The sequence below is a fragment of the Trachypithecus francoisi genome, unplaced genomic scaffold (assembly GCF_009764315.1).
Source record: "Trachypithecus francoisi isolate TF-2019V2 unplaced genomic scaffold, Tfra_2.0 Lachesis_group8, whole genome shotgun sequence".
Classification (NCBI taxonomy): Eukaryota; Metazoa; Chordata; class Mammalia; order Primates; family Cercopithecidae; genus Trachypithecus; species Trachypithecus francoisi.
Window position 1 is genome coordinate 5,552,969 of NW_022681473.1, and position 25,980 is coordinate 5,578,948.

The following is a 25,980-nucleotide window of genomic DNA, read 5'->3' on the forward strand; positions in this document are numbered from 1 at the left end:
CACATAAGAAAGGTGCTCAGCATCCTTAGTCTTTAAGGAAATACAAATTAAAAATACAGTCAGATCATAGTATATACCCACTAACATGGCGGTAATAGTCATAATAATCAGACAATACCAAATGTCGGCAAGAGCAGAGACACTGGAACCCGCATACATAGCTGGTAGGAATGTAAAATGGTATAACCTCTCTGGAGAAGCTTGGTAGTTTCTTAAATAAATAAACTAGCTTATTATCATATGACCCAGCAATTCCACTTCTAAGAATCTACCCAAGAAAAATGAAAGTGCACGTTTTCACGGGAGGACTTGAACAATGAATACTCGTAGCAGCCTCAGGGGTCACAACAGCCACAAAGCGGAAGCACTCTGAATATCCAGTAGATGAATGGATACACTAAATGGGTATGTCCATACGACGGGTCATTGTCTGACGATAAAAAGGGCTGAAACAGTGATACACGCCACCACACGGGCGAACCTCAAAAGCATCAGGTGAAGTAAAAGAACCCGGATGCAAGGGGCTGGATACAGATGTTCCTCCACGTATGATGGGCATCCGCACAAATCCATGGGGAACTGAAAATACTGCAAATTGAAAATGCTTTCAATACACCTGACCTCCTGGGCCTCATAGCTTAGCCTAGCCTACCCTACACATGCTCAGAACACCTGCTAAGCACACTCATCTAACACAGAACCTATTTAATAGTGTTGAATTTCTCACGTCATTTACTGAATACTGTACTGAACGTGAACACAGCATGGTGGTTTCTACCGAAGGCATATAAGCCTTTGCACCATTGTAAAGTCAAAAAATCATTACGTCAAAACCACTGGGAGTTGGGGACAGTCTATATTTATATGAACTTTCCAGAAAAGGCGAATTTATAGGGACAGAAAGCTGATTGGTGACTGCCTGGGCCCGAGGGCAGCAGCAGAGATGAACTGCAGACCAGCACCCAGCAGTAGGGACGGGTGGGGTTGGGTGGTCCAGCCCCATGTTTACCATCATCGAATCTGAACAGTACACTTACAATGAGGGCATTCTGTGACATGACAATTACACCTCGATAAAGCCGAACAACAAAATAGCTCATTGGCAGCTGAGGGCTGGGGAGATCGTGAGCTGTGGCTTCAGTGGAGAAGGCCAGAAGTGAGGGAGCGAAGTCATTCATATCCCGGGGTAACAAAGAACTGGGCCCAATCTGCCCACCCACACGAGAGGCTGCTTCCCCACTCCACTTTTCCTGCAAGCAAAGAAGTTTCCAGACCAAATAAGGCTGCAGCTTTTGCTATGCTCCCAGCAGTGACCGCAATTCCTTTTAAGTGCCAGGGTTATAATGTGGGCCTAAAACCTCCCAAAGCAGTGCGGTGCCCATCAGCCCACTCCAGGATCCCTCTGGGAAGCTCCCAAGAAACCAAGGTAAACAGAGCAGGGCCTGCCCAAGGCCCGCCCTTGGCCCACTCGGCACAGGGCGGGGATGAGCTGTGTTGGGTGCAACGAAGCCAGGCAGACCTGCACTGGGGGACCCACGGCCTCCACCAGCAGCTGACCGGCGGGCTCGCGGGGCCTGGGCGCTCTCGCCTCTGTCTCTGGTAGGAAAGGCCATTTGCTGAACCCCTTCTATGGGCGGCACGTGCCGTCTCGTTCCTCTCTACTGCTGCTTTGCCAGATGACGAGGAGGGCAGCACATTTATTAGGCGCCAGGCGCCGTGGCCCAAGGCCTTGAGTTTGATCATTTTATCTTCACAGCTACCCTGAGACAGGTCGTTACTTTCCCATTTTACAGAGGAGGAAACTGAGGCCCCAAGGCATGCAGCACATCCCAAGTAAACTCAGGAGTGAAGCCCAAGGTGGGCAGGGGCTCCCGCCTGTGCCCACTGCCCTGCCTGGCACCCCCAGAAAGGAGCACATGGCAGGGCTGCCTCAGGTAAGCTGCACAGGCGGAGGTGGGCAGTTCTCCTTGGAAGGGAGTCCTCTACGCTGGGTGGTTCCGGCCCGGGTGGGCTACAGCCTGCAACTACCGTCAGCAAGACCATACTCCACTGGCCAGGGAGACGTTTGGCTTGGGATATTTTTTTCTTTTTTTGGGTTACCCTGTACAGGCCAAACTGTAGGGTACTTTTCAAACAACCAGCTACAAATATTTTCCTAACAAGGTCTCTCTGGGATGAGAAATGGAAACTTTTTGTTTTGCAACCTTGGGTTCTGGCATTTAAACAACGCATCACCAAGGGCTGTGGTGGTCAGCGGTGGAGGGGAGAAGGCTCCATGTAGGGGGCTGGGGGGCACAGCCAGGGAGACCATGAACCCGGACCCAGGCCCTGCAAAGGCGTGATGCTGCACACTTCATTTCTTCCATTTCTCAGCACAGCTGGCGCGGCAGCAACTGTTCCCGTCCCACTTCACAGATGATAAACAGGCTCAGTGAGGGGAGGCGACTTGCTGAGACCACACCTCAGGGGATGGTGGTGCTGGCTGGTGTTCAGACTCAGGTCCCTCCGATTCCAGAGGCTTCCACCCCGCACCCATCCCACCCACCGCTGGCGCTGGCTGCCTTCCTCTACGTCAAGCTCCTCCTGGTGGGACAGTCCACAGAACACCTGGATAAAGGTACAGGGCTTGGATTCCAATCCTGCCTTCTCTAACGAGTGGGGCAACACTAATTCCGCACTGCCTCCATGCTGGGAGGGGTATACCCGATAAGATATACAGATGTGTGGGCATGACCGGGTCAGCAAAGATTCTTTGGCAGCAAGTGACAAAAACGCAAGGCAGATTTCTTCAGTTAAAAACGGGGATTTACTAGCTCAGGACACCAGGAAGAATGGGGTGGAGGTCAGGCACAGCTACATCCAGGTGATCTAACACTGTCATCAGGTCACTCTTCCACCCCCATTTTTGGGTCTGTTTCTCTTTGGCCTCCTTCTCACCTGCAGACAGGCAACCTAGGAGGCAGGGAATGCGGCTGTCGGCTGTCTCAAACAGAAAAGCCAACATCTTTCAGCATCCGTGCCAACCCCAGGGCAGGACTCTGATCAGCTATTTGGGTTCTGGGAAGTCAGGGAGCTTACGCAGGCACCCCCAACCCCCACCCCCGCCCCCACAGGAAGAACACCTGTTCCCGTGTGCTGTGTCCACCGAGAGATACTTCCAATGATGCCCTCATACCCCGTAAGCATCATTCCACGCACACCTCCCACAGCCACGGGTCCTCTAGGAGCATGAGAACGGCAGCCTCCTGTGCGCGGTGCTCAGCCCGCTTGCAGGCGCGGCACTCCACGCTTACGGAAGCAACCGGATGAACCCTACCGCACTTGATACAAAATGCAGCAGGGTCCTGGTCCCCATCCCAAACAATTCAGTCCAAAAGCCACTTGACGGGAGCAGGCAAGGCAGGTGTCCAGGACAGGGGGGAGGAGGAGGAGGGGCCCTAGTGGCCCAGGGTGGGGCGTCAGCCCGGTAGGAGGGGGAGAGTGGCCCAGGACCAGCAAGAACAGGGCAGTTGAAGCATGCAGGCCTGGCTTGAGGACACACTAGCCGAATGCACTGCGTAAGTGGCCTCTGGGGGACCGTCACCCTAGGTGCAGGTCGGGGAAGCTCAACCTCACCCAGAACCATCGGGGACATAAAAGGACACGAATGGGATTTAAGGAGAGAGGAGCCTGCACTGGGAGAGTCTGCCGCAGGGAGGTCCGAGGGAGACGGGGCTTGAGAGACGCGGCAGGGAGGGCACAGCAGCTGAGCAAAACAGGCAAAGGGTGCACCCATTAGACCCGCAGCAGACACACTGGGACAGTGCACAACATTTTCATTTAATTTTTAAATAATTTATATCCCTCTGAAACAAAGCTCTGAGGCTAAGGTACATCGTCTGAGGTTCTCTTAAACAGAAGAGTTGGTACAGGGCACCGGGGAAGGCCGGGAGGCTCTGGATCCGTAAGTGCTGATGGTGCTGAGGCTATGGGACAGCCAGCTCACCTGGTCCCCATGGTGAGGCGCAGCAAGGAGGGGCTGGCACAGGCCAGGTGCCCTTATAAGCCAGAGAGAGGTGCCCCCCAGACTCACAGGAGCCCTGTGGTGAGGGGGCAGGGGAACGCTGCAATCACCAGCGAACGGCGGACAGAAGGAAAGTGGCCCCAGCCTCTGGCTGCACGGGGACGTGCAAGCCAAACACTGCTCCCTGCTCCCCGCCTGAGCGCCATTTGCAGAGTCTTATTTCCTGTTTCCTCTCAGCACCCTCATCCTAATGGGCTGAGCTGGCAAGTCCCAGGCATTGGAGGAGTGACTTCAATAGTTTGAGGCCCTGGATATTCTCCAAGGGACTGGCACCTTCCCCAGGATCCAGATGCTGGGATGTGGGTTCTGACGGGGAGTGAGGGGAAGGGATGGGAAGTGAGGAGAAGGGATGGGGAGTGAGGGGAAGGGATGTGCATTTCCGGAGCCCCACCTGCATGAGCACTGTTGTCCCCCAGGTGCTTTTCTCCACATTTTGACATTGGAAAAGTTCATCCCGGGGTCCAAAAACCCAAGCTTCCCCCACAGGCCCCTCCGCTCCTCCTCCCTGGTGTAGGCAGAGCATGGTCTGGTGGCGCCCTGGGCTGGCATGGAGAGAGCTCCATGGGGCCTGCGAGGATGTGGCCGGTCACGTCCCCCTCTCCTTCCTCCGGCTGGTCCTCTGGTTGCTGAGCTCGCTCAGCTTCTTATCCAGCCTCCTCTGCAGCTGGGCCCTCTTGTCTGGGTCCAGGGATCTGTCCTTGGTCCCGCTGCCAGCATAGAGGATCCCTTCCCGGCTGAGTCTCTGCCGGGCATGGGCGCGAGCCCTCTCACCACAGCCATGGATCTGGGGAGGACACAAGAATCCGCGCTGGGCTCACCGGAGCAAGGAGACAGACCCTACAGCTCTGCCCATCAAAGAGGTGGGGGGCTACAGGCGCCCCAACAGAGAAGACCACTCCTCCTACCATGTCAATCCTTCACCCTGTAGGCTGCTTGGTGGGAGGGCAGCGGGGTGGTCTGTACCCTGGTGTGGCGGGAGCTCCCGAGTGTGCACACAGGAAATGGCAGCACCCTGACTGACCACACAGTCCCTGCAGCCACTTCCCACTGCCTCCCAGCCTCTGCCTACCTAATCCACACTGTAGCCAAGACCAGTGACATCACAGCCCTGCTGACACCCTCCAGGGTACCCCACTGCCTTCAGATCAGGCCTGATGCCTCCAGGCAGCTTGCCAGGCCTTGCCCAGCTGCGACTCCAGCCATCCCGCCTTATACTCTACTCCCAACTCCCTGACTGTGCCTGAGGCCTTATGCATGTTCGAAGGGTGGACAGCCTGCCTGCCCACCTGCCAGTGGCCCTGTTCTCCCCAGCCCAGATCCCACCTTCTGGACCACAGGTCTCAGCCCGTGTCACTTCCTCCAGGAAGCCCACCCTGACTGCTGCATCTGGGTGGGTGTCCCTGCTGCCACCTTGGCCCTGGGTTTCCCTCCTTGGAGCACTCAATACCTGGTACTGTATACTGGTCTCTTACTCAGACCCCCCACCAGGCCCAGCATCCTCCAGGGGACAGACAAGGCTGGTTCAGACCTCAGCTTCCCACAGGAGCACACACCTGGTCCCGGGGGTTCTCATCGACCCAGGCTCAGAATGAACGACACAGCAGCCAGGCCACGGCCAGCTCAGACCACGGGCTGGAGGCTCTGCCTCCCACCTCCCCTATGCCGAACAGACCAGGTTAGGCCACTGACAGAACCCAGGGACACTGGGACAAAATTCCCTCTGCCCAGAATTCCCACTAACGTGGCTGCAGCTCAGCAAATAAGGCATTTTGTTTGCTTATGCCCTGATGTGCTCAAAACAGATCATGAGTCAGTGTCTGATTTCTGTTTCCGAAGGTATCTGGAGCTCGTTAATGAGCTAATTGTTCCAACTGGAACAAGTCTGCCCAGGGTCTGCTTCCTGGAGACGCACCCCACCACCCCTCCCCACTGTCTGATCCCAGGAGGGGAGGTCGACATACCTCGGGCAGGTGGTGGCTGAGGCAGTAGCGGCGGCTGCAGAGCTGGCAGAACTGGCCCAGGGCTGTGACGCTGGCTGTGCACTTGGTAAAGCCACAGGTGTTATCAGCCTTAATGGCAGCAGAAACCAGGGCCTCAAAGTCCTCCTCCGTGGGCAGATCTATGGCCGGATGTCCTGAAGAAGACCCGTGTCACTCAGGCAAACGGAAAGACAACAATGCCACACCTGGCCCCTCATTTAAGGTTTCAAAAGCAATTCATGGCTGAGCACAGTGGCTCACACCTGTAACCCCAGCATTTTGGGAGGCCGAGGTAGGAGGACTGCTTGAGGCCAGGAGTTCAAAACCAGCCTGGGCAACATAGTGACATAGTGAGACCCCGTCTCTATTAATTCCAAAAAAAAATAAAAAAGCAGCTCACGTGTCTTCCTTCTGCTACCCTGTGGGTGCCTGGGGGCAAGGGTGGCATCAGTCCTGTCCTCTAGCACAAAGCGCGGTATACAGTGGCTGCTCAGGAAGGGTTTGGAGTGAGGGCTCTGGGAGGCCCCTTTCAAAGCTATGCATGTGCTGGCGGAGCTTCGCTTCGGGAATTCAATGCATCAATGCGAGCTGGAACTCCTGCATGGTCTTGCGGAGGAAAACGGCGGCAGCAGGAGCTCCCCAAGACCGACCAGGTCTACAAGCTCTGCCAGCATCTGCCTGGCCAACTCCCAGTGCATGCCTGGCCAGCTCCTGTGGGGTGGGCACCATGCAGGATGCGGCAAACGGAGCAGAGCCCACCCAGGGACTCCGCATGGCCAATGGGCGAGAATGGTTTTGCGCTCAGCCAGCTCCTGTGGTTCTGAGTATTTTGCCCAGGACGACTTCCAGGCAAAGTGCACCCCGTCGCTGTGCAAGACCCCCACCCTCCAGGACCACCCGTGGCACGGGAGCCTGTGACTGCTCCGTTCCTGAGGGGCTCCAGGGAGCCGTCCACGTCTGCTCTTCCAGGCCCCGCCCGCTGCCGTAAACATGCTCTGAGCGCTGCCTACTTGCCGAGACCCACACAGGCTCTGGGACAAGAAGGTGCCTGTGACCCGATCGCTGACCTAGGGGAGCCCAGACGGACCTGGGAGTGGCATGACTGAAAATAAAGCTAAAATGACACAGGCGTGGTGCCACCCGGAGGAAGCCCTTCCTTCTGTTGATGGTGGCAGGCGGGTTCCGAGTGGGGCCAGCACCCCAGTGAGGCGACACTGCCCCATGTTCTTGTTAGTTGACTTACCTTTGGTTTCTTTTTTCTTTTTCTTTTCTGGAAGTTTCTGCTGCCCCTTGCTGGCGGGCTGCCCCTGCGCACTCCTGACCCTCTGCAGTCTCAGATCAGGCTGGTCTGGGCCACGCTGCTCTCTGGGAGGCTGCTCCGTCCGCGCAGGGCTAGGGGGCACTGGCTGGAGAGGGGCTGGGCCACTGGTCCCTGCTGGGGGTCCCGGGGCTGCTGGGGGTCGCGGGGCCGGCGGGGCCCTCTTGCTCACGGTGATGAACCTCCTCTTCCCTTCCCCGGAACTGTCGTGCCTCAGCCCGTGCTCCTCGGCTATTTGGTGGACCCGCAGCCTGTCGTGGGAATTGAGGGAAGGTGGAAACTCCAACTGCGTCTTATCACTGGCCATGAACTCCGCGATCATGGCCCGGAAGTGGTCCACGCTGTCTTGGCTCTCCACTCCCTCCAGGTTGCCTCCGTTGAGGCTGGGCTGAGATGGGACTTCAGCAGCCAGAGACTTTCCGGCCGGCTTCTTCCGGCCCTGTCTGGCAGCTGCTGCAGACTCCCGGCCTCCCTCCTGCCACTGGCTTCCAGTCCTGGTGGACGTAGCAGGGCCCTGGGGCTTTGTGGCAGCATGGCTGGGACCGTGGGAGCTCTCATGGGAATAGTTTTCTGGGACAATATCATCAAGATACTCAAAGGCTGTGCGTACTTCCCCATGCCGTGTGAAATACTCCACCAGGGTCTTCAAAAATGCATGGTTGTTGACAGTACGGGAGTCACAGATGACCGCCACATGGCGCCGGGCGCGGGTGACGGCCACATTGATCCTCCGGTCCTCAGCAAGAAAACCAACTTCACCTACAAAAGGCCAGAGGGGAGTGAAAAGCAGGTTTCAGACGAAGAAACAGAGTCAGGCTCCTATGCCCTTATCAGTAACCACCACCAAAAGTGTGGTCCCCTGCATGTGGCCCACCATCCACGCAGCTGCCCGGCCACGCATGGCACCGTGATACCACACCTCCCCTGGCATCTGGCTGCCACAGCTGACTGACTGGGGCTCTGGGGAACCCGACTGGGTTCTGTCGCTCCTTTCCTTCCGTCTAAGCCCAGCCTCAGGGACTGCCTGGAGTGTGGCTGCAGGTGGCACCCGGGAGAAAGCACAAGAAACCTTCCAGGACCTTCTCCTCTTTCCCCCATAGCTTCTAGGCAGGCCTCATCTGCTGTCTGCCTTCTGAGAATGTCTCACAAAGCCCGTTCACGAAACCTGCTTCTGGGAACAAGCCTCGTCCTGAACGGAGAGCCCACAGACCACAGCAGCACGGAGCCCACAGCCATGACCACTCCACTCCGCGGCGCTGTGCACACAGGCTAAAGGCCAGCTCTGGGCTGGAGGGGCTCCACCTCCTCAGCAGGGTGAACCAGCCATTCCCAGTCCACCCTGCGCCCCCAGCTGCCACCCCAGCCACCTGCTCCCTGACAGCACACTCAGGCCTCTGAGCCTCCGCAGACTCTCTTGCCTATGCTTTGCCTGATGTGAGCTTACTGAGGACAGAAGCTGCACCATAAGTACACTGCCAGAAACCAGTGTGGCACCCAGCAGACACCTAATATGCTCCTGAATTAATACATTCACTTCTGTGCTGTCCCCAAAGGACTCTGGCGAGGGCTCCATACCTTTCCTGTTGGACCTGACGAAGGACAGTATCACGGCCTCCTTCTCTCGGCCTTGGAAGCCATCGACGGACTTGATTTCAAGCTCGGGGTGCCTGTGCGCGAGGCTCTGTCTGAGCAGGTCCACCTGAAACACCAGCCAGGCTGTGGCTTTCTCACTCCCATGCCAGCTCGGCAAGACCCTGCCCTTCAGCTCAGCAGAGGGACTCGTGCTGCCAAACAGCCAGGACCTGGGAAGGGGAGCCTGCAGGAGCCCGATGGGGAAAAGCTTCCCATCCGCCCTCCTCATGGGCACGCATGCATGCCAACACGACACCCTGTCCCTGGCATTTTATCATTTATTTCAGCTCATGATAGCCACCAGCCTCAGACAGCACTATGTGTGATGCCCGCACACCAGGAAGGGGTGATGGCCACTTCCACAGACCCTCCCCATACTCCAGCAGGTACGTTTTTCCTACCAGATGAGACACGCATGGGAACACGACCTGAGCCAGACCAACAAGGTTCAAGGCTGAGGCCCCTGTGGGAAATGCCAGAAAAGGACAGGCTGTTCTGCCAGGGCTGCCTGTGGAAGGGTTGTGTCAGCCTGAGGCTGCTGGGGTCACCCAGGAAATCTGGCCAGAACACAAGCCAGTGCAGAAGGCTGGGGCACTGGGCAGGGCAGGGCAGCTGGGGCGGGGTGGGGTGGAGCAGCTGGGGCGGGGTGGGGCAGCTGGGGCGGGGTGGGGTGGAGCAGCTGGGGCGGGGTGGGGCAGCTGGGGTGGGGTGGGGTGGAGCAGCTGGGGCGGGGTGGGGCAGCTGGGGCGGGGTGGGGTGGAGCAGCTGGGGCGGGGTGGGGCAGCTGGGGTGGGGTGGGGCAGCTGGGGCGGGGTGGAGCAGCTGGGGCGGGGTGGGGCAGCTGGGACGGGGTGGGGCGGGGCGGCAGACGAACAGGCAGAATGGTCCCTGACGACATCATGTGGGCCCTGGATCCAGTCACAATAAGGTCAGCCCTACCCCTGAACCTTTCAGTCACCACAGCTAACAAATCACCCTTTTTCTTTCAGCCTCTAGGTTGTGTGCGCCCCAGCTGCCCTGCAGAGGCACAAAAGGAGCCCCCCGCACCTGGAGGTTGTATGGCGAGACCACGGCAATGTCACGGGCTGGAACACCAGCGTCCACCAGAGCCTGGATGTGCAAACTGACGAGGCGGACTTCGCCTGGAGGGAAAGAAAAAACGTTTGAGGCAGCACAAGGTCGCCCCAACTGGGCATCCATCACCAACACGTTTTGGGCACGTTTCTGTCTATCATGGCCAGCTGATCCTCAGGTGGCTTCCTGGGAGCTAAACATCTGTGTCCCAGGGCCCCAGGACCAGCCATGCCTAGCTAACTTGAATTTCACATCAGCAGTGAAGGCCTCTGACTCCTATGGCCGTGCATCCTGTTCAGCGTGCAACTGGGGAGATGGTGGTGTTAGCTGCGCAATGCCAGTTCCCATGGCCAGACCAGCCAGGCAGAGCTGGGCCACCATTCAGGAGAAGGCCATGAAATGCTGCCAGGCCCATCTCACCCAGCAGCGGGCTGCTCACCCTGGAGAACACAAAGCTGCTCAGCCTCTTGGAGTGTGGGGCTCTAAACCTTCCACCGCCATCAGCAACTGCTCTCAGCTCCTCCCGGAATTAGGCAATTAAAATGCCTTTCATTTTTAAAGAGCTCGAGGAATGTTTAAACAAAAAAGCTGGCCGTCTGTAAGCAAGCTCACCAGGGTTCCCTTTCGACTGTTCGTCCTCTTCCTCCAGCTCAAACAGCCCGCAGCCGGCGGTGTCCACCAGGAGCAGGGGCACACCTGTCTCTTCTGTGGCAGCCACGCCTGGAAGGTCCCTGGCACACAGGTAGAGAGGGAGCAGCACATCAAGGGGGCCACAGCACAGCACTGAGGCCCCACCCAACAGAACCGACCCCTCCCAGGGGAAAAGGCTTAGGCCGGGGAGGACAATGAGCACATCAGGACATCAGATGGGAGCCAGCGGGCCTGACCCAGCTCCAGGGCAAGGCCACCTTCTCTTCCAAAAAGCTAGCCTCAGGGTCGACTTTCATGCAGAAAGCTTCACTTTAGCTTGCTGTGTAGAAACAGGTGACGCAGAGGATTACCCAGGGCTAAAGGATGGGGCGGGGGATGGGGCCGAGCTACTCACCTCAGCAGGTGCCCCGCCACAGAAGGGTGGGCCGTGAGCTGCCCGAGGTACATGGTGTCAGAGGCCCAGCGCATGATGGCCTGGTGCATGCGGTACTGCACCATCAGCGTCCGCACCGCCCTCGCGCCATACTCCTCGGCCAGGCGCTCCATCAGGCTGAGCGACAGTCCAGCCAGCGCAGCCCTGCGCCCAGGAGGGAGAAACGGGGAAGGCAGGCCTGAGCCCCAGAGTCCAGGTGTGAACCACAGCAAGTGAGGAGGACAGGCCCCAAACCTCAGGACCCAACTCTCCCCTGGGTTCCAACCCAGAAGTCACCAAGGGGCGGGGTTGGCTGAATCACGGCCCCAAAGGCACCTACATCTGATCGCCAAGGCCTGGGAATGTTCCCTTCTAGGACAACAGGGACGCTGCAGCTGAGATGAAGTTAAGGATCCTGGGATGGGGAGGCAACCCTGGATGACCCGGGTGATAACCCAAGGGTCTTAGAAGAGGGGCAGAGGAGGGTCAGAGTCAGAGAAGGCCACTGAGGGGAGAGATTGGAGGACGCAACACTGCTGGCTTCATAGACAGAGGAAAGGGCGACAAGTCAAGCAATGGCCTCTAGGAGCTGGAAAAGACCAGGAGACGGGTTTTCCCCTGGACCCTCCAGAAGCAGCAACCGCCCCCCCGCACCTCGATTTTAACCCGGGGAGACTGATTGTGGACATCTGACCCCCAGATTGACGTTTCTGGAGGTCAGAAAATCTGTTGTTGTCAGCCACTAAGCTTGTGGTCATTTGTCACAGCCACAGTAGGGAACGCACACACTCCAGCATGCTCCAGCTGTCGGCAGTCCACTCCCAGCAGGGACGGCTACAGTGGCTGAGCACTGCCCAGGCACCAGGCACCGCTGGATGCACCAGATGGGGATTCACTCCCTTCCTCCTTGTAACAACCTCATGAGGTGGCTGCTGTTATGACTCCCATGTTACACGTAAGAAGGGTGAGATAGACAGGGAGGCCGCCAGCCCACAGCTGCCCCACTAGTGAGCTGCAGAGCCAGGACCTGCCCGGGCCGCCTGGTGCCAGAGCCCACCCTCTGCACCACTACAGCTCACCAACCCCACCAAAACCCTGGGGCAGTGCCACCTCCACTTCAGAGACCTTCCCTCTGGAAACTTACAAAACCTCTGTGATTAACCTATTTTTAGTTCCAACAAAGTGAGAACAGGACGCGATCATCAGTACCAACTGCAAACCCAAAACCCCCAGCACAACGCCACCCAACGTGTTCCCTAAAACCATCCTACTCTCTCCAGGGAACGCCACCCAACATCTTCTCCAAAACCGTCCTACTCTCTCCAGGGAACGCCACCCAACGTCTTCCTCCCAAACCATCCTACTCTCTCCAGGGAACGCCACCCAACGTCTTCCCCCCAAACCATCTTACTCTCACCAGGCACACAACCGGGTCCCTGCCCAAGGGCACAGTTCCAAACTTCCTCCACCGAAAGGCTTTCCCGAGGACAAAGACCTCCTTTAAGGACATCTCGAGAACCTCTCCTTGGAAGAAGCCACTGAATAAGCGTCCTCCCACGCCTGTCCTCCCTACTCCTAGGGAGGTTCTGATGGCAGTGGCTGTTGCCATCATGCTGGCGCAGCAGGGAACCCTGGCTGTGGCTGCACACTCCATGGAGCCAGTGGGAGCCCCACCCCTTCTGAGTTAGAGAGGTCACTGCAGCCCAGACAGCCCAGACCCAGGCCTCCTGCTCCAGGAGGGCGGGGCTACAGCCACCCAAACTGCAGCTGTGGATCTGAGCCTTCTCGTGCTCTTAGGGGAGCCGGGAACAGGCAGGATCTGCCCTCCCGGGTGCAGCTGCAGCTGCCAGACCGGTGGCTGCAGACCTGGCCTTCCTGCTCCACGAAGCAGGCAGGAGCCGGGAACAAGCGGGAGCCCGGCCTCTTCTGAGGTGGTGGAGCGGGAGCTCCTGGGTGCAGCTGTAGGTGCCCTCCCACTCTGCAGCCCGTACTCTCAGGTGCCCCAGGAAGGACAACACCCCCCACCATCCTTGAAGGCTCATGGGTGTCTGTTTCCACTGCCTGGCCTCTCTCGGCTCCCAGCACCCACTCTGATCTCAGAGTGGGATTGTGGCCAAGTCCCAGGGCCATGAATGGCAGCAGGAGGCAGACAAGAGTCCTGGGTGGAAGAGGACGGTGGAAGGCCAGGGAGGGCCTGGGGGCTGAGCTGCCAGTCCTGTGGACCAGAGTGAGAACTCATGGTGCCTCTTCCAGGCCCGCCCACGGCCACCTGAGGACCAATTGGCACGTACTTCCTTCCCTCTGAGGTCCATAAAAGCCCTGGGCTCAGTCAGAGAAGGCGAGAGGACGGTCAGAGGACAGAGAGGGCAGAGACAACCACAGGGCACAGAGGAGCAGAGACCTGCAGAGATGTGGGAATGACTTGCCTGCAGACAAGAGCCACCCTCTCCAGGCTTCCTCTCTGCTGACAGCTGAACACTGGACAGGATGACCTGCCTACAGAGAGGAGTGGGCAGCTCTGAGCTGTTCTAACACTAAATAAAACTCTTCTTCACCCTTCCCTTGTCTGCATACCTCATTCTTCCTGGATGCAGGACAATAACTACGGCAAAGGTGCTGCGGCCACAGGTTTCCAGCCAGAAAAATCGACACCCAGAGATCCTGTAACATTTCCACTCTAGATCCCCACTGTCTCCCGTCAGGACAATCTTTCAGAGCACATTTCCCCAGCACTCCCCTTTCTTCCACCATCCTTACTTCCAACATCTTCCTCCCAAAGCTCACTCTCAAGTAGTATTTTTGACACCTCTCTCTACATATCCACCAACTCTTGGGCCACCCACTCCCCTTTGATGAGATTCTACTTGACAGGCTTTCTTGCACATCTTTTTCTGGTCCTCAGAAAACAGTGAAAGTTCTGAGTTCGTAGCTTCTACACACCCACAGTGAAATAGAGACGTGCTTCAAAAGGCAACAGAAATCAGAAGAAACCAATCCTCCCCCAGTGGAAGGAAGGGCCAGGATGCAGGAGTCTTGACGCGTTTCGTTCCTCAGGGACAACTTTCTGAACAGGGGCTTGTCCAAAGACAGCCCATGTGCCAGGGCCTGTTCACAGGCCTCGTGTAAGGGCAGTCAAGGGATACCATGCAGAGGGTTCATCTGAAGGAAGGGCACGCCCACCACACCCAGGCGGGAGTGGCCCAGGCAGAGGGGCCAGCCAGGCCTGTGTGGCTGGAGCAGTGAGCGCAGGGTAGTACGGGGAGAGGTGAGAGGGGGCCAGGGGTGGGCAGCACTTTCTCCACCAGGACAGCCTGGGCCAGGCCACTGCATCAGGGCTCAGGTGTCTCCGCAGGGCAGAATCGCGGTTTGCTGTGTCTCTGCCCTGGATGCCCTCCATCCAGGGATGTGTCTACAGATTAAAGACGACAGAACCTAAGAACCCACATCCATCCAGAGGCCAGTTAGCCCGGCCCACAGCTCTCACGGCACTCTACCATCAAACGTGCCTGGTTCGTGAGGGGATATTCAACTCAACAAGCAGGGATGGAGCACCAGGAACGTGCCAGGCCCTGTGTCCAGTTCTGAGGCTACAAAGATGAAGGTGATGCGACCCCACCCTCAGGGAGCACATGACCTCACAGATCTGACGTCCAGATGAATGAATGCTGTAAGACGGGGTAGGAGCTGTGCCGAGCAACACGCCGAGGAGGCACCGCAGGGGCTCCTGGTGAGCCTGGAAGGACTGCATCAAGGGGTGGGGAGCAGGGGCAGAGACAGGCATGTGCAGCAAAGGGGTCTTACTTGTGAGAGACTATGGTGGGGGGCAGTTGCTTGTGATCGCCTGCCAGGATGCACTTTCTGGCCTTCAGCAGGGGGATCCAGCAGCTCGCCTCAAGGGCCTGGGCACACTCGTCAATGACCACCACGTCGAAGTGGTTCTCGGGCAGCAACTTCAGGGGGCCGTCGGCAGACGCACCTGGTGGAAACAGGGAGCCGGGAGTCTCCAGGGGCACGGCTGCTTCCCAACAGCTGCAGCCACACCAGAGGAGACACCACCATGCCGGAGTTTCATGGAGGTTTCATCGAGGCTTGTATTACAACTGTGTGGGATGCATTTGTATCTTGTAATAAAAACTTGGCCAAGACGTTTTAGAAATCGTGGTTCCAGCTCACCTGTGTTTTAAACAGTGGGTCCTCTGGCCACAGGCCCTTCTGACCTTCAATCGGCAAAATTAATCACCCCTTCAGGGCTGCGACCCCAAGCCCAAGGGATGCTGTCTGAGTTCTAAATATTGTAACTCAATTATTTTCTAAATTTAGAACCTAATTCTCCTCAAAGGTGACTTTCTTGGACATACAGAACAATCAACTGCTGGCCACTCACCCAGAGAAAAGCCTCCATGCATTTGGCAACACAAATCCACTGTGGCAGCTTTTCCTTCCTGGGACGTGGAGCAGCAGGGTGCAGAGTTCAGCCTGTGAGCAAGACTCGGGCCCCATGCCATCTCCAGCAAACAGCGTGGGGCCTTAGGCGAGCCTCCCACCCCTAAGCCTGTTTCCTCATCCACAAACATGGACAACGGCTGCATGTCATGCGACTGCACCACAAAGGACAACATACATAAAGTGCCCAGCACGAGAAGGCAGGTTTCCATAAACGTGCTGGATGTTAGTTCCCACCTTTTCTGTCTTCCATCTGAGTGAATTATGCTAATGATATGTACATAATGCCATGATGAAGACAGACACTGAGAAATTTCTCAAGATTGACTCTCCAGATACGGCTAGCAAAAGCACCCACAGAGGAGACAGAACTTGACTGGGCTTTGGATAATTAGAGACATGTTTAGGTCACAGATCTGACTTCACAGTACAGAGAGACACCAGACTTCGTGACGGAGAAGCACTTCCAGGAATTTACTCTAGCTCCCCAACAACCAGAAAGGAACAGAAAGGTCACACAGGCCACAAGCTGACCTTGTGGGGCTCTGGGGGTGCCCCCTGATTTCCAGCAAGTGCTGTCCTTGAAGCCAGAGAGGGATGTCAGCAAAGAGATTCTCACAAGCTCTGAGAATTCTCTCCTCCACGAAAGCAACACGACATCGGCAAATGGTCAGAATCGACTTTCTCAGAACTCTGGAAACTCGCCAAAGGCTTGCAGCAATCAGGGAAATGTTCATTCCAGAAAAGCGTTTGAATCCCTGTCAGCACGGGAGCTCTGTGGCACTGAAACCTGCCCTATTCCCAGCCATCCCTCCCCATCCTATGGCAGCCTTGAAACCCTCAGCCTGAAGTCAGGGTGAAAATCAGCACCTGGCAGCCCCAGGAGTGCAGAATAGGGTTGGCATTCTTGCAAATCCCCACTCCCGAAACTGTGCTTATCTCATCTGTCTGGGAATCCTCTGGTAGACCACACTCAAAAGACTTTATCTGAGCTCATGTGATGCAAACAGCCTTTTCCCTGGTGGTGTTTGTCAAAAACAATCAGAGGTAACTGTTGAACATCACAGTTTTCTAAGAAAGGAAATAATGGTTGGAGCAAATGATAGGATAACCAAACAAAGTTTTAAGCTGGGGAATGAGATATCCTCAGGGGGTTTTGAAAAGCTCCAACATATTCCTGGGAATCTAGAAGACCACACACACGCACAGGGCTCAGGAAAGACCTCAGGAGGCCCTCAGCTCTCACCTGTGGCTCAGCTCAAGGCACTGCACAAACAGGAAGTGAAAGCTGAGAGTCACAAAGAGCCTGGCTCTGTGGTGAGAGTATGCTCAAGCACACACACAGAGCCACTCGGCAAAGACTGGGGCATTTATGGCTCCAGGAGTTCAGGGGGATTTCTGTCTAATCACTAGCTGGTCACTAAGCTATATTAGATTTTAGTGGCCACAAAAGACAAAAAATACAGATTTTACAGAATTAGTCCAGAAAAGTCGCTAAACAAACAACAAGTGGCAATAACAACAAACCCTGGGGTGGGAAGAGAACCTGATTTCCAGAGTTGTCACACTGTATTATTTAAAATGATTCATTTTCCACAAAAAACTACAAGGCACGTAGAGAGTCATCAAAATATGGCCAATATACAGGGGAAAAAAGGCAGTCAACAGATACTTGAGGCCAGGAGTGGTGGCTTATGCCTGTAATCCCAGCACTTTGGGAGGCAGAGGTTGGTGGATTACCTGAGTCAGGAGTCTGAGACCTGCTTGGCCAACATGGTGACCCCATCTCTACTAAAAATACAAAAATTAGCCAGGCGTGGTAGCAGACACCTGTAATCCCAGCTACTCGGGAGGATAAGGCAGGAGAATCACTTGAACCCAGGAGATGGAGGTTGCAGCAGGCCGAGATCACACTATGGCACTCCAGCCTGAGCGACAGAGTGAGACTCCATCTCCAAAAAATTAAATAAATAAATACACCGGATATTTGAGAAAGCCCAGATGCTGATCTTACTAGACAAAGACTTGAAATATCAGCAATTCTAAGTATGTCCAAACAGCAAAAGGGAACCAAGTCTAAAGAAATAAAGTATGAGAATACTGTCTCACCAAATAAGAAAACATCAATAAAGAGACAGAAATAATTTTTTAAGAAGTACCACACAGAGGCCAGTATGGTGGCTCATGCCTGTAATCCCAGCACTTTGGGAGGCTGAGGTGGGCAGATCATGAGGTCAAGAGATAGAGACCATCTTGGCCAACATGGTGAAACCCCATCTCACTAAAAATATAAAAATTAGCTTGGTGTGGTGGCACACGCCTGTAGACCCAGCTACTCAGGAGGCTGAGGCAGGAGAATTGTTTGAACCTGGGAGGCAGAGGTTGCAGTGGGCTGAGATCACGCCACTGCACGCCAGTCTGGTGACAGAGCGAGACTCCATCTCAAAAAAAAAAAAAAAGTACCACACAGAAATTCTGGAGTTGAAAAGTATAACTGAAATTCACTAGAAGGATTCAACAGGACAGAACGATCAGCAAACACGAAGAGAGATCCATTGAGAAGATCCAGCCTGAAGATCAGAAAAAAAAAAATGGAGGAAAATGAACAGAGCTTCAGAGACCTGTGGGGCACTATCAAGTGAATCAACGGATTCATAATGGGAGTTCTAGACGGAGGGGACAGTAGAATAAGGGCAGAAAGAATACCTGAAAAAATGATGGCTGAAAACTCCCCAAATTTGATGAAAAACATGAATCTAAACGTCCAAGAAGCTCCACAAACTCCACGTAATTTACTCACAGAGATCCACACCTAACACATCGTAATCACCCCCTCAAAAGACAAAAGACAACACTTGAAAGCAGCAACAGAGTAGCCACCTGTCACATATAAGGAGACCCCAATGAGAGCAATAGCTGCTTTCCCATCAGAGACTGTGCAGGCAGCGGAATGACACGTTCAAAGGGCTGAAAAAACTGTCAACCAAGAATTCTATACCCAGCAAGACTATCCTTCAAAAATGAAGGAGAAACTAAGACATGTCCAGATAAAGATGAGCTTAGAGAATCTGCCACAGCAAACCTGCCCTTCAAGAAACACCAAAGCGAGTCCTTTGGAGATAGTAACTCAAATCTACATGAAGAAATAAAGGGTACTATATATAAATAAACTATACATGGGTAAATATAAAAGACCCCATAAATGTATTTTCTGCTTGTGACTCTTTTTCTCCTGTCTGATTTAAAATACAACTGGATAAAGCAATAACTATAAAGCCAATTAGAACCTAGCCAGGTGTGGTGGCTCACTCCTGTAATCCCAGCACTTTGGGAGGCCAAGGTGGGCAGATCATTGAGGTCAGAAGTTCGAGACCAGCCTGGCCAACGTAGTGAAATCCTGTCTCTACAAAAAAATACAAAAAAAAAAAAAAAATTAGCTGGGCATGATGGCATGCGCCTGCAATTCCAGCTTCTCAGGAGGCTGAGGCACAAGAATCACTTGAAACCGAGAGGCAGAAGCTGCAGTGAACCAAGATTGTGCCACTGCTCTCCAGCCTGGGTAACAGAGTGAGACGCTGTCTCAAAAAAAAAAAAAAAAAAAAAGAATCTGGACTCTGTTCCTTAGAGCAGTCCACCAGCTGAGAGGTTGCAGCAAACAGACTCTAAGGCAGGGATATGCAATCTTTTGGCTTCCCAGAGCCATATTAAAAGAAGAAGAATTGTCTTGGGCTACACATAAAATATGCTAACATTAACACTAGCTGATGAGCTTTAAAAAAAAAAAATCACACACACACAAATCTCATAATGTTTTAAGAAAGTTTACAAATTTGTGTTGGGCCACATTCAAAGTATCCTGGGCTGCATGTGGCCTGCAGGCCTTCGGCTGGACAAGCTTGCCTTAAGGTACGCCCCAGGATCCTGGCCACTGATATTCACATCTTGCATAATCCCTTCCCCTCGAGTATGGGTGGGGCCTGGGACTTGCTTCTAAACCACAGAATAGGGCAAAGGTGATGAGATGTGGCATCCTCGATAACCTTACATTAAGACGATAATCCACTGTGCTAGGAGACTGTGTCTCTTGCTGGCTTTTAGGAAGCTAGCAGCCACGCTGGCAAGGCCTACGGGGCAGGCAGCTAGGAGCGGCCTCCAGCCAACACCCAGCAAGAACCCACAGGGAACTGAACGCTGCCAACAACCACATGAGCCTGAAGGTGGATCCTTTCCAGGCAAGTTTCAGATGAGACTGCAGCCCCCACTGACACCTGGATCGCAGCCTCATGAGAGTCTGAGCAGAGCACCTCGTTCAGCCGGGCCTGGGCTCTCCGCCCAGAAAAACTGTAGAATAATAAACATGGGTTGTTTTCAGTTGCTACCTTTGTGGTACTATGAGCACACAGGAACAACCCAGAGGTCTCACAAACACATTCCTAAACCCCAAAAGGGCAGCTGACAAGATTCCCACAACAGTCACAAGGCGCGCGGCTCTGTAACAGGAGTGCTCCCCCCCAGCTACGAGAGAGAGTGTGTGTGTCCTCCACCTCTGCTCTAGATGGAAGAGCAGGGACTGCATTTACTCTCCCATCTCAAATAACACCCACCCGGCCACCTATTTAAAATTTTTTTAAATAACGGAAACCACACCCCTCAGGACACTAGACAACAGGTAACAAAGAAAAGTAACCCCTGACTGACGACAGACAAAGGAGGTGAGCCCTGGAGTTGCCCCCGTTTTCTGCCTCAAGTTTCCAGGAGAGAGTACAGAGAAGGGGCAGCCAGGTGGAGCCTAGAAGGCTCCCTGAGTTGAGGAGACAAGGCTGAGAATCTGTGGAGACCAACGCAGGCAGAGTTTCCAGGACAAAATGCCAAAGAGACTTCTACACAGAGAGAAAAAACCCTAGAGAGCTGCAGACAGACTCCCTTGGGCATTGTGATTAGCACATGCTTACAAGAAAACTACTCCAAGCCTGGGAAAAATACCATCCAAAACAATGAGAGAAAAGTGCCCAGTGCTCACACAAGGCTGGGAATAGTTAGCACCTAATCCCATTCGTCAAACTCGAAAATCTCATGATGCAGGGTGCACTGGGGAGAAAGCTCAAAGGGTCTTACCTAGATACAGGGGACTAAGCACTGATCCAGACCCTAACACATCTCAAAAGTTAAAACTCAAAAGGATTAAACTGTTTACAAGTAAATTTACTGCTTCCTAAAACCAAGCGCAAGAATATTATAGGAGACTGGGCGTGGTGGCTCACACCAATCGCAGCACTTTGGGAGGCCAAAGCAGGCAGATCACTTGAGGTCAGGAGTTTGAGACCAGCCTGGCCAACATGGTGAAACCCCATTTCTACTAAAAACACAAAAATTAGCCAAGCATGGTAGTGCGCGCCTGTAGTCAGAGCTACTCTAGAGACTGAGTTAAGAGAATCACTTGAATCCAGGAGGCGGATGTTGCAGTGAGCCAGGATTGCACCACTGCACTCCAGCCTGGGTGACAGAGCAAGACACTCTCTCTCTCAAAAAAAAAAAAAAAAATCTTAGCAATACAAAAATATTCAATACTCAGCATGCAACAACATAAAATCCCCAATGTCCGGTATCCAAACTAACACCAGCAGGCGGCAAGAAGGTAGGAAAGCACAACCACTCAAGGGGAACAGTTCATTGAAAGAGACCAAAAATGACACAGGTGATAGAAATGATAGTCTAGAACATTCAAAAGAGTTATTAGAGTTGTATTCCAAATGTTAAAAAATTAAGTAAAAACATCAAAGATATAAAAAGACTCAAATCTTATTTCTGGATGTCAGATGAAAGTTACACTGGATGGGACAGATGTTAGATTAGGCATGAAAGAAGGAAACGCGTGAACTCAGAAACACAGTAATAAGCAGGTATAAAGGTTCAGCTGTGCAAGATAAATTCTACAGATCCGCTGCACAACACGATGCCTGTAGTCAACAATATTACGTTGTATACTTAAACATTTCAGAGGGTAGATCTCATGTTGTGTTCTCACCACAACTTTAAAAAACATGAGGCCGGGCACAGTGGCTCATGCCTGTAATCCCACTACTCTAGGAGGCTGAGGCAGGCGGATCATGAGGTCAGGAGTTTGAGACCAGCCTGGCCAATATGGTGAAACCCCGTCTCTACTAAAAATACAAAAATTAGCCAGGTATGGTGGCAGGCGCCTGTAATCCCAGCTACTCGGGAGGCTGAGAGGCAGGAGAATCACTTGAACCTGGGAGGCGGAGGTTGCAGTGAGCCAAGATAGCACCACTGCACTCCAGCCTGGGTAACAGAGTGAGACTCTGCCTCAAAAAACAAAAAAACAAAAAACAAAAAACCAACCAACCATGAAGCAAACAGCACCAGGGCAAATTGTAGTCAAATTGCTTAAAACCAGTGAAAAAGAAAGTATCATTTTCTTTTTTTTCTTTTTTTGAGACGGAGTCTGGCTCTGTCATCCAGGCTGGAGTGCAGTGGTGCAATCTGAGCTCACTGCAATCTTCGCCTCCAGGTTCAAGCGATTCTCCTGCCTCAGCATCTGGGATTACAGGCACCCGCCACCACACCTGGTTAATTTTTTTTATACTTTTAGTAGAGACAGGGTTTCACCATGTGGGCCAGGCCGGTCTTGGACTCCTGACCTCAGGTGATCCACCCACCTTGGCCTCCCAAAGTGCTGAGATTACAGGCGTGAGCCACCGCACCCGGCCGAAAAAAATCTTAAATGCAGACAGAAGACAAAAGACACATTATACACAAAGGCACAAAGATAAGGATGACAGATTTCTCTTCAGAAATACTCAGGCAGATGACAGTGGACGACATCTTTAAAATAGTGCAAGGAAAAGTGTTAATCTAGAATTCTCACCCAGCAAAAATATCTTTCAAAACTGCAGGTGAAATCAAGCTATTTTCAGACATATAAAAGCTGTTAGACTTCATCACCGGCTGACCCACACTACAAGAAATGACCATGGGCCGGGCGCGGTGGCTCAAGCCTGTAATCCCAGCACTTTGGGAGGCCGAGACGGGCGGATCACGAGGTCAGGAGATCGAGACCATCCTGGCTAATACGGTGAAACCCCGTCTCTACTAAAAAATACAAAAAAAACTAGCCGGGCGAGGTGGCGGGCGCCTGTAGTCCCAGCTACTCGGGAGGCTGAGGCAGGAGAATGGCGGAAACCCGGGAGGCGGAGCTTGCAGTGAGCTGAGATCCGGCCACTGCACTCCAGTCCGGGCGACAGAGCGAGACTCCGCCTAAAAAAAAAAAAAAAAAAAGAAATGACCATGGACGCCTTTCAGGTGGAAGGAAAATGATACCACATGGAAATACACCACCTAAACCAAAAGAAAACAAAGCACCAAAAGTGGTGACCACATGGGCAAATACACAAGACACTCTTCTTATTATTTAAATCTCTTTAAAGATAACTCACCATTAAAACAAGTATCGTAAGGTTTAGAATATACGTATAAGAAAAATAAATGACAAAAGCATAAATGCTAACAGGAGAGAAAGGTTCGCTTGCAATCATAAAGCCCTATACTCTATGTGAAGTGGCATATGAATAGACTATGATGATTTAAAGACACATACTGTAAGGCCTAAAGTAACTACTAAAAGAATCAAATAAAGATATATAGCTAACAAGCCAACAAAAACAAAAACAGGCCAGGCATGACGGTTCATGCCTATAATCCCAGCACCAAGGTGGCCAAGGTGGGAGGAGTCCAGGAGTCCGGAGTCCAGGAGTCCGGAGTCCAGGAGTCCGAGACTAGCCTGGGCAACATAGCAAGAACTTGTTGCTACAAATCATCTTTTAAAAATAAATAAATAAATAAAAATAAAATCCTAAGAAATCTTTAATTATGGGGCATAGTGAGAACTTACGTTAAAAAAAAAAAAGAAATGTTCAATTAATTAATTAAAAGAAAGCAGAAGAGGAGGAAAATGTAACAAAGAACAAACAGCAGACACTGTCAACTGGGTAATAAAGCAAGGCCCACCTATATATTACCTACAGAGAAAGCAGATCGACAACTGAAATATGTCTAGAAATTTCCCAACTATTTGGAAACTATATAACATTTCTAAAAAACCAAAAGGCAAATTAGATAGCATTTTGAAATGAATGCAATACAACATATCAGAATTTGTGGGATGCCACAAAAGCAGTACCTAGGGAGACATTTACGGAGCTAAATGCTCGTATCAGAAAAAAAGAAAGGTCTCAAATCAATGATCTCAGCTTCTACATTAGGAAGCAAGAAAAAGAACAAGCCCAAGAAAACAGAAAACAATAAAGATTAATGTGGAAATAAATGAAACAGAAAAACAACAGAGAAAAAACAAAAGCTGGTTCTTTGGGAAGATCAATTAAAACCTCCAGCCAGGCCGGACGGGGTGGGTCACGCCTATAATCCCAGCACTTTAGGAGGCTGAGGCAGGGGAATCCCTTGAGCCCAGGAGTTTGAGAGCAGCCTGGGCAACATAGTGAGACCCTGTCTCTTTTTTAGTTTTGCTTTGTTTTTTTGGTTTTGGGGTTTTTATTTTTTTGAGGTGGAGTCTCGCTCTCCACCCAGGCTGGAGTGCAGTGGCGCGATCTTGGTTCACTGCAACCTCCGCCTCTAGGATTCAAGTGATTCTCCTACCTCAGCCTCCAGAGTAGCTGGAATTACAGGCGCATACCACAACTCCTGGCTAATTTTTGTATTTTTAGTAGAGACGGGGTTTTGCCATGTTGGCCAGGCAGGTCTCAAACTCCTGACCTCAGGTGATCCACCCACGTTGGCATCCCAAAGCGCTGGGATTACAGGTGTGAGCCACTGCACCTGGCAGAGATCTTGTCTCTTAAAATACATATATATGTATATATAAAATCTAAATTTAAAAAAAAAAATCCTCCAGCCACAAGAGCAGGAAAAAAAAGAACACACAAACCAGTATCAGGAATAATACAGGTTATATCATGACAGATTCTGCAGATAGTAAAAGAATAAGGGCATATTAGGAACCACTTCATGCCTCTAAATTCAACAATTTAGATGAAATGGACAAACTTCTTGAAAGCTACAAGCTCATGGAAGAAGAGAACCTGAACAGCCCTTTACCTATTGAAGAAGTTGAATTGTAGTTCAAAACCTCTCTATGAAGACAATCCCAGGTACGGAGGGCTTCACTAGTGAACTCTACCCAACTTTTAAGAAAGAAATACCAATTCTAAACAAACTCTTTTGGAAAACAGAAGAGGGAACACACCCCAACTCCTTTTCCGAGGCCACACGGGCAGGATGGAGACGCCCCCTCACCTGTGTTTGTTGCAAGGACCACATTTGCCGAAGTGAGGCTCTCGAGTATAGCTGCTTCTTCCCTCCCCTTCAGTTCTTTTCTTAACAGCTTAACTTCATTTCGAAAATTACTTTTTTCTCTCTTATCCTGGGTCTTTTTGTTTTTCACCTACAAAGAAAAACAAAGAAGATACACTTACTTCAATCCAACTTTGTACTTCTTCAACTCTATTAATGAAGTGCTTCTATTTACATCATTTGGTCTAGTTCAATAAGCTCCTTAAAAAACACTCAGAAATCTTCCTTGAAAAAGACACAGATACACGCACACAACTAAGCACCTTACATCCTTACTTGCCTTGAAGTCACAGGAAGGGACATTTTAAGTCCTGGAAAGAGACCACGTTTTTAACTCCGAGGAGACCAAAAATTGGACCGGCCCTGCCCTGCACAGAGGCATTTGATCCTGGGGAAGAAACAGTGCCTGCCTACCTCAGGATTTGGGTTGTAGGAGCTTATGAATGGAAGAGCTTCACATATCATTCCTTTTTTTTTTTTTTGAGATGGAGTCTCACTCTGTCGCCCGGGCTGGAGTGCAGTGGCCGGATCTCAGCTCACTGCAAGCTCCGCCTCCTGGGTTCACACCCTTCTCCTGCCTCAGCCTCCCGAGTAGCTGGGACTACAGGTGCCCGCCGCCTCGCCCAGGGAGTTTTTTGCATTTTTTAGTAGAGATGGGGTTTCACCATGTTAGCCAGGATGGTCTTGATCTCCTGACCTCGTGATCACCCATCTCGGCCTCCCAAAGTGCTGGGATTACAGGCTTAAGCCACCGCGCCCGGCCCTTCACATATTATTCTACATTTTTCAAGAGATTAAAAAAATTTTTCAACCCATAATCAAAACCTCACTTTAATATCTCAAAAAGATGGAACTGGCTGGACGTGGTGGCTCATGCCTGTAATCCCAGCATTTTGGGAGGCTGAGGCAGGCGGATCACGAGGTCAGGAGATCGAGACCATCCTGGTTAACATAGCGAAACCCCGTCTCTACTAAAAATACAAAAAATTAGCCAGGCATGGTGGTGCATGCCTGTAGTCCCAGC

The 25,980-nt window shown here is 52.5% G+C and overlaps 1 protein-coding gene across 2 annotated transcripts in view; it reads right to left on the minus strand.

Moving 5' to 3' along the window:
• Positions 1-2,787: 2,787 nt before the first annotated feature.
• The window catches only part of IGHMBP2 (immunoglobulin mu DNA binding protein 2), a 38,579-nt gene continuing 15,386 nt past the window's right edge, over positions 2,788-25,980 (minus strand). The window contains exons 7-15 of one of the 2 annotated variants that reach the window (XM_033207809.1): positions 24,900-25,047; positions 14,931-15,105; positions 11,112-11,294; positions 10,679-10,797; positions 10,040-10,134; positions 8,936-9,059; positions 7,286-8,119; positions 6,025-6,197; positions 2,788-4,847 (exon numbers count right to left, since the gene is read on the minus strand). In XM_033207809.1, coding sequence (XP_033063700.1) covers positions 4,650-4,847; positions 6,025-6,197; positions 7,286-8,119; positions 8,936-9,059; positions 10,040-10,134; positions 10,679-10,797; positions 11,112-11,294; positions 14,931-15,105; positions 24,900-25,047 — 2,049 coding nt within the window. In that variant the 3' untranslated portion in view covers positions 2,788-4,649. Of the gene's footprint in view, positions 4,848-6,024; positions 6,198-6,442; positions 6,754-7,285; positions 8,120-8,935; positions 9,060-10,039; positions 10,135-10,678; positions 10,798-11,111; positions 11,295-14,930; positions 15,106-24,899; positions 25,048-25,980 lie in introns of those variants that run through there. The other variant, XR_004436208.1, reaches the window with a different exon arrangement.